Source organism: Bombina bombina, chromosome 5 (genome assembly GCF_027579735.1).
Source record: "Bombina bombina isolate aBomBom1 chromosome 5, aBomBom1.pri, whole genome shotgun sequence".
Taxonomy (NCBI): Eukaryota; Metazoa; Chordata; class Amphibia; order Anura; family Bombinatoridae; genus Bombina; species Bombina bombina.
Window position 1 is genome coordinate 579,755,236 of NC_069503.1, and position 14,751 is coordinate 579,769,986.

Consider the following 14,751-nt stretch of genomic DNA (forward strand, 5'->3'; position numbering starts at 1 on the left):
GCTTTTACCCACATCCTAGATTTCATTTAGTTAGCATTTAAAAACATGGCCAGTGACTCCTGTGTGTGACAGGGTTATATATATATATATATATATATATATATATATATATATATATATACACACATACACATAGATACACCACACAGAGAATAGATATATCAGATATTAATTACAAAATGTGTAAAAATGACCAGTTATAACTGCAGAGACGTAAGGTTTGTTTTTTTATAATATTAAGCTCAAGCATAAAATGTAACCAACCTGAATATCCAAGGTGGGTAAACAGCAATAGAGCACTGATCAACAAAGCTAGAACACACGGGTCGCAGGGTAGAATTCATTCAAACAAGAATTTACTGAACTACTGTAAACACGTGTAAAAGAAAGTTATCAGACAGTTACGGATTATCCAATCACGGCAGGGCATAGGACAGCCAATCAGAAAGCTTGTTTCTCTAATCTGCTACTGGAGAGTCACCGGAAGTGACGTTTGGAGAGTTCGATTTGTTGGCTGTTTCGTTTCGACAGACTGTGTGTCTGTCTGTATGTTTACGCGAGATTAATTACACTACTTCCGATCACGAGGGAAAGAATAACAGCAACGGACCGGAAGTTGTTGCTGTTCTTAGACCACCGCGTGATTTTTAGGAAAGAACGGTGAGCTTATTAATACGTGCGAAGTATGATACGTTTTAGTGTTTTTAAGCTGTGTCCCCGCGTAATTTAGTAACGGTGCATTTTATTACATTATCTTAAGCACGTAGTTATTTTGGGGTGACATAATAGGTGTAGTTCATTCTCTACTAAAAAGTTACACCTTAGTGCTTACCCTAGATCGTACAGTGACATCGACAGGTATTAATTTAAGGGACATTACATGTTTTTTCTTTCCTGATTTAGAAATAGCATTCAATTTAAAAAACACTTTCTAATTTACTTATATTATCTAATTAGCTTAATTCATTTGATATCCTTTGCTGAAAATTATATCTAGATAGGCTCAGTGGCTGCACATAGATGTATCATATGATTGGCTCACCCATATGCATTGCCATTTCTTCAACAAAGGATATCTAAAGAAGGAAGCAAATTAGATAATAGAAGTAAATTTGAATGTTGTTTAAAATTGTGTCACATTTGTAAAATATTTTATTTATTTATATATATATATATATATATATATATGAGTGTTTGTCTGCTTGAATATTTCTTAACCTAGTTTTAGATATAGGTGCATTGCATTCTTGCAACTTTGAAGGAACCAGCAGCATATCTGGTGTGCAACTTGTTGTGTCAAGGAGACAAAGCACTTTATTTAAAAGTCACATATAAATTTTATTGAATGAATATTTAAAAAGTTCATACAGGAGCTGTGCTAAACACAGACACTCACGGTAAGTAGAAAGACAGGGAGGCAAGTGACGTCAACTGACGCGTTTCGCGACGGTTTGCGCTTTCTCAAAGTGCTTTGTGCATAGTGTCCACACCAGATAGCAAGTGCTGTCCAGTTGTCCAAACTGACCAGTTTTTTTGACTTATGCTGCCTGTCTTATGCCGCAATTGCCTTTTTTTACCTGTTGCATACTGATTCGTTATGGATTTTGAAGTAATGAATTATTGAAATTAAAAACAGGTATTTATTAGCTCGGATTCTTCCTGTCTTTCAACTATACTGGGTGCGCTGAATGTTGCTGTTTATGTATTTGGCAACTTGGTTTGCACATTTAATTAAGTACTTTACATCTTTAATTATTAACAGAGACCTGTATCTATATAAAATAAGCATTCAGTAGTATGTGTGCAATGCAACAAATTGGTGCTTATGTGTTGTTCTTTATATTTTGGTTTTGAAGGTTGCTGATTGCTTCTGAAAGATCTCAGATTGCCAGTTATCCAGTTGTTTGTAATGCCAATCAAAGGGTGTTATTAAGCAACAGCCTTTTTTGAGGTATGCATAGTCAACTTTGTCTTTATTCTTAGTTCTATTTTTGTCTACTCCACAAGAGAGATCTGTATGTATGTAAAGCAAATGCTAGTTTTCCTTTTAGTCTTTTTTTTTTTTTTTTTTTTCTCTTTCTTTTCTTACAAGGTGCCATTGTACTTTTTTCTTTCAAAGATCTTGCAAATAAATCTAAGAAATACTACTTATCAAAACAAAAATATAGGCCATGTAATTAAGAAAAACTTCAGATAAATAATATTTTAGAGAGACACACATGCTATCCACATGCTTATGCAGGGCAGTTTGAGTACATCAAAATCTATTTTAACACACAGATTGTTTTGTTTTGGCTATTACATCCTTGTACCCAGGTAGATAAGCTAATTTAGAAAATTGGAAGCAGACAACTGCATATTAGAAGTGCTTCCTGTTGTTCTCATGTTTTCCCTCCAAATTAAGTAGTAGTAATAACGACTGAAGTAATTTAATTTATAGTTTCAGTAAGAATTAGCTGCTGTCCCTGTAATATCATTTTACAATGCACAGATAATATCATGTGTAGGTTGACCACTGTTATCTCTTCAAACATCTGAGAAATCGCTCAGTAAGCCTCTTGTTTTGTTACAAAATATAAACATACCACAAGGAACATTATTAAGATAGTTTCCACTTTTTCTCACTCTTTGACTCACTTTTAACAGTATAGCAACAAAAAGTTGTTTGAGAGAATCCATTTTTTTTAACCGGCTTTACTAGGTTGAAATAACATATTTTGTTTATTATTTTTTCTTTTTATTAAACCTATTTTGGTATAAATAAAAAGGTATCTATTTACTGTTAGAGAAGTATTAATCCTGTCTTACAAGCATTAACAAAGGTCTGCATAATTTGGCTTACTTTTTAATTTTATCTACTTAGGTATCTATTGTTTTATAATATATACTTTTTGGTCTGTGAAACATTGGTGTATATTTTGAATCTGGTGTAATCATATGTATTTTCTTTTTAATTTAGAAGCATTAAAATGGAAACACAGTTTGCTGCTGAATACAACTACGTACGTATATGGAACATTGCTTGGCTTATGAACATTTCCTTTCCTACTTTTAAAACCTGTACTGTGATGTCACTCTTTGTTTTTAAGATTTGCAAATCTGTACATGAGTGCTGATGATGCACACTTTATTATGTTAATAGTACTATTCATGTTTTTTGAACAAGGTAAATAAATTAAAGTTGATTGAGAGAGACAAACTGAAACTAATTTTCATTCTACAAATAAAAGAAATTTCAAGGGTTAGTTAAAACACTTGGCTAAATGAATAAAAACTATGAAATATGAACTTCATGTATATGATGTAAAATACAAAACGGTTGATGAGAAACATAAAACCAGTTGGCCAAATGATGGGAAGTCCAAGTGTCACGTCAAGGTCCCCTCTATTTACTTGGGTCATAGCATAAAGAAACCATCCCAAAAAATAATATAAATATATATATATATATATATATATATATGTGTGTGTGTGTGTATGTATATATATATAATCTATTTTTGTGTCCAAAATTGTCAAAAAGATTCACAATGTTATGTGACATACCTAGTGTTGTGCAAAAGAAATATAGTTATAATAACCGTTACTTATGTGAAATATACGTCCACTGATTCGAAGATGTAGATTTTTGATAGCTGCAAGACTGTCCAGAATTTTCAACACTGCGGGAAATAAAAGACAAAGAAATTAATAAAATATGAAGTTGAAATTTCACATTATGTGTTTAGACTTGATGTATTCTGGAATGTTGATTTATTGTGCAATGTGACATGTACATGTGTAGCATGGTTAGACTTGAGTAAGGGAGATAGTGTGCCTGTGTTTTGTATAAAGGTTAACTCTAATACATATAATAATATTCATATATGTACCAGGGTTAGCCTTGGGTAAGGCTGTCTTTAGTGTGCATGTGTTTATGCACCGGGGTTAACCTTGAAGAGAGAGAGAGACTATGAAAAAGAGTGTGCATGTGTTTTTTTTTTTTAAAATGAAAAGCAGTATGTTTGTTAGGCTAACCCTGCTTCATATATCAGCCTAACAAGCTTGTTCATAACGATGTTAGACATGTGTATGTAGCATGGTGAGCCTTGAAAACAAACAGTGCAACTTTTTGATGCTAAAAACAACTGTCAATGAAGTAAAAATTGAAAAAATTTTACAAATACAATCACATTATAGATGTAAAAATGAATTGTATAACACATGTTTTACAAGAAGGCTAACTCTGCTACATATATTTGAATAATTGATCAATGTCACATTCATACATGTTGCAGGGTAAGCCTTGAGTATGGAAGAGACAGTATGCATGTGTTTTCTTCGTTTATGCAGCAGGGTTAACCTTGAAGAGAAAGACATAGAAAAGGGATGTTCATGTGTTTTAAAAATAAATAAAAAAAGTGTTTGCTATATGAAGCAGGGTTAGCCTATTTAAGTCTAATGCGCTTGTTCATAACAATGTTAGATTCATGTATGTAGCAGGGTTAGCATTGAAAACAACAGTGACAATTTTTCATGCTAAAAACAACTGCCAATGAAGCTAAAAAAAGGAAAGAAAAAAATCAATTATATATATATATATATATGCAGAAATCTAAAAAAAACAAGCGCACAGACAAACTTCTCATAGTGCAAATCAATTTAATACAATAAAATGAATATATACAAATAAGAGCAACTTGAGGTAATTCTTACTCACAAGTATAACCCCAATCTAATGAGGTAAGATTTGGGCAGATGGATTCTCAAAGCCTCTGACGAAGCGGATGTTTTCCGTGAAACGCGTAAGGCCACGCCCACCTTTACGTCACCTGTGAACCACACGCTGAAGAGGAAACCTGTATTGCACGCTGAATAGAAGAATCGTGCAGCAGTTGCTCCTGGCGTTTTTGTATCAGCATTGGACTGACAGTTTGGAGCGGTAAATTTGAACTGACACTAGCAATACTTACAATTGTAAGACAAGTGGATCAAAACCTATTACGGAAATTACTGGGGATATCTATATATTTGGAGTGAGGAGACCTTTGACGTCATTGGGACCAGTAATCAAGTATAAGTGGGGACACTTTGAGAATCCATCTGCCCAAATCTTACCTCATTAGATTGGGATTATACTTGTGAGTAAGAATTACTTCAAGTTGCTCTTATTTGTATATATTCATTTTATTGTATTAAATTGATTTGCACTATGAGAGGTGTGCCTGTGCGCTTGTTTTTTTAGATTTCTGCAGCTGTACCATATTACTCAAATTGAACCTTGAGTTGTTTTGTGACGAGCAGCATTGAACACCATCTTTTGAATTTCCATCTCATCTGGTAACCAGAAGGATAAGACTGTTTTCATTTATTTGCCATTTGGATGCCTTAGAGTATTATAAGTATGTGAATTGTTATTAACAATTTTCTTGACACCTTTTGTTACTGTATATATTTATTATACTAAATACATTTATTACCTATCTATATATTAATATGTTCAATTACATCTTTTACGAAGTATCATATTGGGAGTATGCGCTACTTTGGTTTACAGTGGTGATACTCATTCCTTTGGGTTCACCACACTGAATTTGTGTTTGTATTATTTATATATATATATATATATATATATATATATATATAACACACAGAGAAAACCCAGCACTCACTTACAAGCTCTCAGCTAAGATTTAAAAGCAAAACTGGAAAGGTTAGTCGCCGCATCTGGCCAAATGGGACAAGCTCAGGTACCACGTCAAGGTCCTCTCCAATACCTGAGACCCTAAAACAGCCACACAATGCAAGCTTTTAAATCCAAACAAACTGAAAACAAAAAAAGGGTGCACAGGAATATGTAATCACCCTAGACATATACAAAACACGGAAGAGAACTGCACTCTCATACCAGATCGGGTACACATCCCATGACCCTGCAACATGCTCAGCCCTGGGTGCCACTGGCACTCACAGGAAGCTGTGCTGTCCCCAGAGCCACAAGCAGTTAACCCCAGACAGGTCTGGGTGCAAGAACCATAGTGAAAATTACAAAACAAATTAATACAACACACAGAGAAAACCCAGCACTCACTTACAAGCTCTCAGCTAAGATTTAAAAGCAAAACTGGAAAGGTTAGTCACCGCATCTGGCCAAATGGGACAAGCTCAGGTACCACGTCAAGGTCCTCTCCAATACCTGAGACCCTAAAACAGCTTGTAAGTGAGTGCTGGGTTTTCTCTGTGTGTTGTATTAATTTGTTTTGTAATTTTCCCTATGGTTCTTGCACCCAGACCTGTCTGGGGTTAACTGCTTGTGGCTCTGGGGACAGCACAGCTTCCTGTGAGTGCCAGTGGCACCCAGGGCTTAGCATGTTGCAGGGTCATGGGATGTGTACCCGATCCGGTATGAGAGTGCAGTTCCCTTCCGTGTTTTGTATATGTCTAGGGTGATTACATATTCCTGTGCACCCTTTTTTTGTTTTCAGTTTGTTTGGATTTAAAAGCTTGCATTGTGTGGCTGTTTTAGGGTCTCAGGTATTGGAGAGGACCTTGACGTGGTACCTGAGCTTGTCCCATTTGGCCAGATGCGGTGACTAACCTTTCCAGTTTTGCTTTTAAATCTTAGCTGAGAGCTTGTAAGTGAGTGCTGAGCATGTTGCAGGGTCATGGGATGTGTACCCGATCCGGTATGAGAGTGCAGTTCCCTTCCGTGTTTTGTATATATATATATATATATATATATATATATATATATATATATATATATATATATATATATATATATATATATATATATATATATATATATATATATATATATATATATATATATATATAATTGTTTTATAACAAGGTTTACTCTGATGTTCATGAAAAGGCTCTAACTCTGCTACATATCCTATTATACAAAGTTGTTTTATTGAGCAATGTCACATTCATACATGTAGCAGAGTTAGCCTTGATTAAGGGAGAGAGTGTGTGCATGTGTTTCCTTCGCTTTTTTCAGCAGGGTTAGCCATGAAGAGAGAGAGAAAGACAGACATTGACAAAGAGTGTGCACTTGTTTTAAATTTTAAAAAGTATGTGTTTGTTAAATAGGCTAACCCTGCTTTATATATCAGTCTAACACACTTGTTCATAACAATGTTAGTCATGTATGTAGCATGGTTAGCATTGCAAACAACACTGACAATTTTTGATGCTAAAAACTGCCAATGAATTTAAAATGTGAAAACAATGAATACAATCACACTATTAATGTTAGAATAAAATTAAAAAAAAGAGAGAGCGAAAAGGGAGAGAGGGGGGGGGGAGATAAGGGAGAGGAAATGTAGAGAAAAAAGAGAGAGGGGGAGCGAGAGGAGAGACGAGATATAGAGAAAGAGGGGAGAGAGAAGGGGAGATTGAAAAGGAGATATAGAGAAATACTGAGGGGAGATATAGAGGAGAGAGAGGGGGAGAGGCAGAAAGAGAAGATATAGAGAAAAAAGGGAGAGAGTAAGAGAGGGGAGATATAGAAGGAGATGTAGAGAAAGAGATACAGAGGGGAGGGGAAAGAGAGAGAGATACACGTGTAAACACACAATGATCCATTACAAATAATGAAGATCAATTTCTAATTGTTTGTAAAATATTACTGAAACCATGCTAGTCTATAACAAATATTGTCATGACTGAATTATAAGAAACAAAGACCTGTCTCCTAACTATGTAAAGAGGTGTTGAAGCGTCTGTATTGGACTTGATAGAAAACAAGACACAAAAGAAATGGGGTTTTTTGTCTCAATTCCACACCAGACACCTCTTTACACAGTTAGTAGACGGGTCTTTGTTTCATTGATTCAATCTTGACATCTTTTCCAGACTTGCATGGTTATGGCTTCATGATGAAATTAAACTTTTTAGAAAGTCTGTGTTTCTCCTATCCAAATGTTTGTACACATTCCTAGTTAGTCTCACCAAATGTGCCATTGAAAAGATTGCAATATTTTTAGATTGCAAATAAGGACGACAGTCAGAGAGATTAAATAAAAATTTTTTTATATAAGCACAAGCCATCTCACAAAATTCAAGTACTTGGCTTTGCAAATTAGAGGTGCTCCTGTGCGTATTAACGATATATATGCAATTGATAATAAAAGCTTTCACCACATCTCAGCTTTTAATTCTTCAGATATCTAATTATTCTTAGCTTAGAATGTGTGTGTGTGTATATGTATGACTCTGTGTATTTGCTTCCTTCTCTTGTTATCCTTTGCTGAAAGGTTTATCTAGGTAAGCTCAGGAGCAGCGAAAAACCTAGGTTCTAGCTGCTGATTGGTGGCTGCATATATTTACCGATTATCATTGACTCACCCATTTGTTCAGTTAGAAATCAGTAGTGCATTGCTGCTCCTTCAACAAATGATACCAAGAGAATGAAGCAAATTTTATAATAGATGTAAACTGGAAAGTTGTTTTAAAATCATGAAAGATAATTGTGTTTCATGTCCCTTTTAAGTCTAGTTTGGATAACTACCCGAGGTTTCCAACTATGATGTATGCTTAAGCCACATTTCTTTTAAATAAAAAGGGTAAAGAATTTAAAAAATCCTAAAACGGGTCAACGAAACACATTTATACAATGTTCCTTTAAAAAAAAAATTTCTTTTTTTTTTTTTTTTTTTTTTTAGGATGATGGGGACGTATCCGAAAGCGCTGATGAGCAGGACATGCAAGCAGGTATATAAGGCCTTTATCTCCAAATTTAGGCAAACAGGTGTATATTTAAAGGACCAATAAGTACAGCAGTAGATTTGCATAATCAACAAATGCAATTCCGACAGACAAATGGCCGTTAGATAAGTCCGGCCACGAGATAGAAAGATTAAATAGATGCACAGACAGAGAACCACAAGGTGTTCGGGGTAGGACCAATGGTTAGGTTCCCAGAGGCAGTTGCGGTGCCTGAGACTCTGAATAGAACAAAGCACTCTGGACCGTATTTTTCCTTGGCCGAACTGGGAACATAGTTTCTCTGACATATGTCTGACGGACAAATGTGCATCGGTATTATGTCCGAGAACCAGCTTTCATGGATGAGCTGCATAGGATAATTAAAACGATTGTGGCACTGAAGAGACTTTTATTTTAATAAATATAACACTGTAATAATGATAGTCGAAATATTTTCAGTTATTAACCTTTTAAGCAGTCTCATAAAACCGCTAGAGCCAATAATTGTACATAATATTTTTAAGATAAAACTACTAGTGGTTTTACCCCAGTTAGACGCATAGCATGTCATATAATAATGCTGAGGCCAAATGCATTTCTCACAAAAAGAGCAACACTCTTGAGCAAGAGGTCTGGGTCTCAAGCTGGGAGGGAAGAGGGTTCAGGAGTAATTTTGCACTTCTTTACAGGGTGGTTGGTTTATAGAATAAACTCCAATTAGAATAAGTAAGAGCAATACCTAGGAAATTCATATTTACATCTTAAAAACAAATGAAAGAACCAGTAAATAGAGTAGATTTGCATAATAAGCAAATCCTTGATAAAAAGACAATTCAATAGCACTTACGGCCGATTTATTAAGGCCCGTATTCTAATGAAGCTGTTTCCGCCGGAAACATGGGTTAAGAAGCAGTGGTCTTAACTCGTCTGCCAGCTCTGTGGTGGCGGACAGCAATCCGCCCAATCTCATTCAATTGGGTTGATTGACACCCCCTGCTAGCTGGGGGTGTCAATAATTGCACATTATCTTTTTATATGCACACTTTGAGGCACCTGCTCCTACTGAGCATGTTCAAGAGTTCATTGTCTAAATCTTTGATTGGCTGACAGCTGTCACATGATACAGGGGTCTGACAAATTTTATCGGAAATTTTGAAACTGGTTAGAAAAAAATCTGCTCAGTTAGTGCTATTGCATTGTTTTTATATTATGCAGTTCTTCTGTATTTAAATAATAGTTAAAGCTTTTAAGGGAAAGACTCTTTTTCAGTTCCTTATTTGATCATCTCTGCTGAACCAGTTAGAGACAGATATGTGGCAGGTTAGGTTTGTGAAAAATGCCATGTGCACCGGTTCTCAAAACTAAAAAATAGTTAAAGGATAGGAAAGTCAAAATTAAACTTGCAGATTCAGATAGAGCATATAATGTTAACACACTTTTTAATTTAGTTATATTTTAAAATGTACTTAATTCTCTTGGTATCCCTTGTTTAAAATAAATACGCACATATCCTACACTAGTGGGGGGACTAGCTGCTGATTGGTGCCTGCATACATTTGTCTCTTGTGATTGGCTAACTGGATGTGTTCAGCTAGCTGCCAGTAGTGCAATGCTGTTTCTACAGTAATGAATAACAAGATAATGAAGCAAATTTAATAATATAAGTAAATTGGAAAGTTATTTAAAATTGTATGTTCTAACTAAATCATAAAAGAAAATGTTAGGGTTTCCTATTTCTTTAATCATCAAAAAAGTAGGCAAACTAAGCAATAATACAGACATTTAAGTAAAATAAACATAAATAAATGTTTTATTGTTCCCTTATGGGGTGTGTTACTGCCCCCCTTAGAGCTGTGTTTATTTAGCAGGTGGTGTTCTTTCCTACAGAATAGTTATGCACCTAAGCATTTTAAAATCTAGAACTTTACTTTCATTCATGCAAGATATACTGTAACTTTATATAAGGAGTGCTCTTTTTATACCCAATAGAACATTTTAGCCTTTTGTCCCTTTAATGAATAGCTGGCACATATCTTTTATGGATAATGGCTTCATTTTGCTTTCTGTATTTTAAATCCATTTGTTTTACAGATAATAGTAAAGTATCAACAGAACCATCTACGTATATGTTGGATGGTCCGGCCAGTGGCATCCCTTTAGTTTTTGTTAGTAAGTATATCCGCTATTCATTCCATCGTAATATTTGTCAAACATTAGCGCTTATGGATGTTTGTAAATATAGCATTGTATCTGCTACAGTAAGTCGTAAATAGTTAGAGACATAAATCCCAACATTCCTTTCATGTTTCAGAGAGAACATACAATTTTAAACATCTTTCTAATTTACTTCTATTATAATATTTTCTACATGTCTTGTTATCCTTTGTTGAAAAGCAGGAAGGGAAGTTCAGGTGAGTGCATGTCTGCGGTACTATATGACAGCAGTTTTGCAACTATGTTTTACATTAGCAAGAGCACTAAATGGCAGCACTATTTCCTGTCATGTAGTGTTCCAGACGTGCACGCTACCTATCTAGATACCTCTTCAACAAAGAATAACATAGGAACAAAGCAAATTTGATCATATAAATAAATTGGAAACTTTTAAATTCTGTTTTCATGTCCCTTTTATTCTTTGTTAAATGAATATAATTGATTTTGAATATTTGAAATGTTCTCTTGGTATCCTTTATAGAAAAGCATAGCTAAGTAGGTTCAGGGGCAGCAATGCACTACCGGGAGCTAACTGCTGATAGTAAATCTAGCCAAGCCTGTTAACTTAAAGGGACATGAAACCCAAATTTTTTCTTTCATGATTTAGAAAGAGCATACAATTATAAATTTTTTTTTAATTTACTTCTATTATCTATATTGCTTCATTCTCTTTGCTGAAAAGCATATCTAGATATGCTTAGTAGCTGCTGATTGGTAGCTGCACATAGATGCCTCCTGTGATTGGTTCACCGTGTGCATTGCTATTTCTTCATTAAAGTATATCTAAATAATGAAGCAAATTAGGTAATAGAAGTAAATTGGAATGTTGTTTAAAATTATATTCTCTACCTTAATCATGAAAGAAAATGTTTGGGTATAGTGTCCCTTTAAGTAGTAAGATATTCGTGTGTTAACTATAACCAATGAGTAGCAATCCTAGTATTCCAGTACTTGCTGTTAGCATAAGTCTAAGCTAGCGTCTGCTAGTACCACATGGTGTGCGCTGAAGAACTGCTAGTAATAATTATACTGCAGTAAAAGTAAAGTAGCCTAAGGCTTTCTAAAATCACAGGAGCTCCTAAGACTCCTCACCAATGCCCTAGCGCACACAAATATCTTACTACTTATGTTAACGGGCTTGGCTAGATTTACTATTTACTACATACTAGTACCGTATGTATATGCTATAAACTGGCCTATTTTACTAACTAAGCGCATTATTATTTGTGCATTCTTAGTTACAGTTACGTTATGCCAGCGATTTAGTTATAGCCTCCAGTAACTATAGATATTGCACATAAATTGCTAGATAATCATTATGTCTTCTATATAATTTTAGAACTAATAACACTAACCTTATAAATCTGGCTCATATTATTTTAGGTAACAATATGTGTTAATGACACTAGTATATTAAATATCTGCTTTTGTGCCAACATTACCAGCCGGCTTATTCTGCAACCTTAGGGTGCTGCTTTGTGTATATGACTGGTTACTTTTGTGATACATTGGCAATATAGCTATTAGCAACTTGTAATATTGGAACAAGATTGCTGCACACTTGTTATAATTGTTGTCAAATTACAGAATCGTTGATATTTAGGTTATAAGCCTGGCTTAGAACAGAGGAGGCAATCACTGGGCATTAACGATACCAGTACAAACATTACCAGTATATCAATATAAGCTAACAAGCTCTAGATCATATACCTACATTTCAGTATGGTGGTTTTCTTCTTTTTACCGTTACATATACTACGTAAAGTGCCTAAGTGTGGTTTTAGTTTTACTTTTTTTTCCTATTTTTATTAACCCCCCAAAAAGTTATATTTTAATCATATTTGTGCTGTTCTCCCATTTTTTTACAACATAAAGTGTTATGCAAGCTGTACTTCTATTAGCTATATAACTTACTGTTCTAAACACTTTGAGTGCTATATGTGTATTCTTTTTAAGAGTTGGTTCTATCACCTCTTTACACCAGTGTACAGTTCAGAGTTTAATACACAACACCTACACCCCTTCATACAGTATCAACTTATCTGTTTGAATTAAGGGATTGGGGCTAAAAGCATACTACAGTAGTGCCATTGGTATTATCTATTGCAACACATACCATGGGGTCTAGTCCTTAAGATGGTCATTATAAAAAACCCACAGAGGAAATTTCTTTAAGATCTTTATATTTTCTCCATCCAGCATAAAATTATGAGTAGCCAACCTTTGTGTAGATATTTTGTGTATGCTCTCCCTGTAGTGTATTGTTTCTCAACCGCGTTCCTCAAGTACACTCAACAGGCCAGGATTTCATTATAGCTGAACTAGAGCACAGGTGAAATAATCAGCTTATGGGTGAGAGCAGGTTAGTAACCATGGTGTTACTGATCAGCTGATTAATTCACCTGTGCACTGGTTCAGCTATAACTAAATCCTGGCATGTTGGGGGTACTTGTTGCGGACTGCGGTTGAGAAACACTTCTGTAGGGGACAGGGGCATATTTCAACCCCAACCTAAAGAAGCAAAATACCCTTCTAAAATGGAGGTAAATACTAAAAACAAAAAATATGGTTACCAGCAGCACAAGACACCATGCATGTGTTGTGGGCGATTATGATGGAGCTCCTGCCTTGCTCTTGGCACAAGCTCAAGTGAGAGACTATTTATAGAAAGAGGGAAGACTACATTTAATAAGTGTCCTTGGGCTACCTATAGCTCTAGACATCGAGTTGTATAGGCACCGGTCTCCAACTAAAGTCCTATCTAACCCGTATAAATATAGTTGCATGAAACCAGTCTTTTATAAAAGGGTGTAGCATGGTTTTTGTGAGTAGTATTCGCAAAACAAAGTCTGATCAAGGGATCAGTGCCAAGAATTCTGCCAAATAGTTTTAGTTGCTTGTTTTTTTTATCAGAAATATATTACTCTTTAGTGTGCTGTGTTTATTATATTAATCAATGCTGATTGTATATACTAAACAGATTGGAAGCGCCAAGATATACCAACACCCCCTGGTGAAACGTTGAATGAAAAATTTAATGCATGTATTCCCCATGAACCTGTCATTGGTATGTATATAGCAGCTGTGAAATGATTGCACCAATGTATTTGATTTTTTTTTTTTTTTTTTTTTTTTTTTTTTTTTTATAAAGAATTGTGTGTTCTGCATCCACCAAAAAAATGAAGTATTTATTGGCAAATGCATTGTTTTAAGTATTCTTAAAGGGATAGTATACTATAGTTTTTTCCTTAATGTGGTTCCAATTACATTTTTTACCAGCTGCAGAGTATAAAATGTGTGAATTTTTTTTTTAAGGTTTATTTCTGTATATGAATTAGCTGATTTTGTGTTTTGAAACCACAACCTAATAAAATGGGTTGAGCTTGTAGGTATAATCAGATCTCATTACGTTATCACATTGTGTACATATACCTGCTTCTTTATTTTATATCTGTCCATAAACCAATCGCCAATACTATGAAGAGAACAATGGAAAATTAAAATGTTATTACTTCTGCTGGCTGTGTTAATACAGCTTGGCCTCAAGGCCAAAACCTTTTTGAATAGGTGGGGATACAACAGGCTAAATAAACTAATTCAAATGCCAATATAAGGTTAATGGAAAGGAAATACTTGTAAACAATTTTAATACACTCCAGCAGGTAAAGTGGATCATTTGGAACAAATTAAAGGGAAGAACATTTTGAGTAAACTGTCCCTTTAATTAATTTTCTGTGAACACACACTTGATGGAATATTTAGAACTATATAATGAATGAAAAAGTAATTCATTAGTAGGATTTACTTTTGAAGACTTTCTATAAGGTTGAAACAGGATTATGT

The 14,751-nt window shown here is 34.6% G+C and overlaps 1 protein-coding gene across 1 annotated transcript in view; it reads left to right on the forward strand.

Annotated features, from left to right (window-relative positions):
- Positions 1-544: 544 nt before the first annotated feature.
- LOC128660609 (probable serine/threonine-protein kinase yakA) overlaps positions 545-14,751 on the forward strand; it is a 107,901-nt gene continuing 93,694 nt past the window's right edge. The window contains exons 1-5 of the mRNA XM_053714536.1: positions 545-660; positions 2,960-3,002; positions 8,652-8,700; positions 10,786-10,863; positions 13,889-13,975. Of these exons, the coding sequence (XP_053570511.1) occupies positions 2,970-3,002; positions 8,652-8,700; positions 10,786-10,863; positions 13,889-13,975 (247 nt within the window). The 5' untranslated portion in view covers positions 545-660; positions 2,960-2,969. The remainder of the gene's footprint in view (positions 661-2,959; positions 3,003-8,651; positions 8,701-10,785; positions 10,864-13,888; positions 13,976-14,751) is intronic.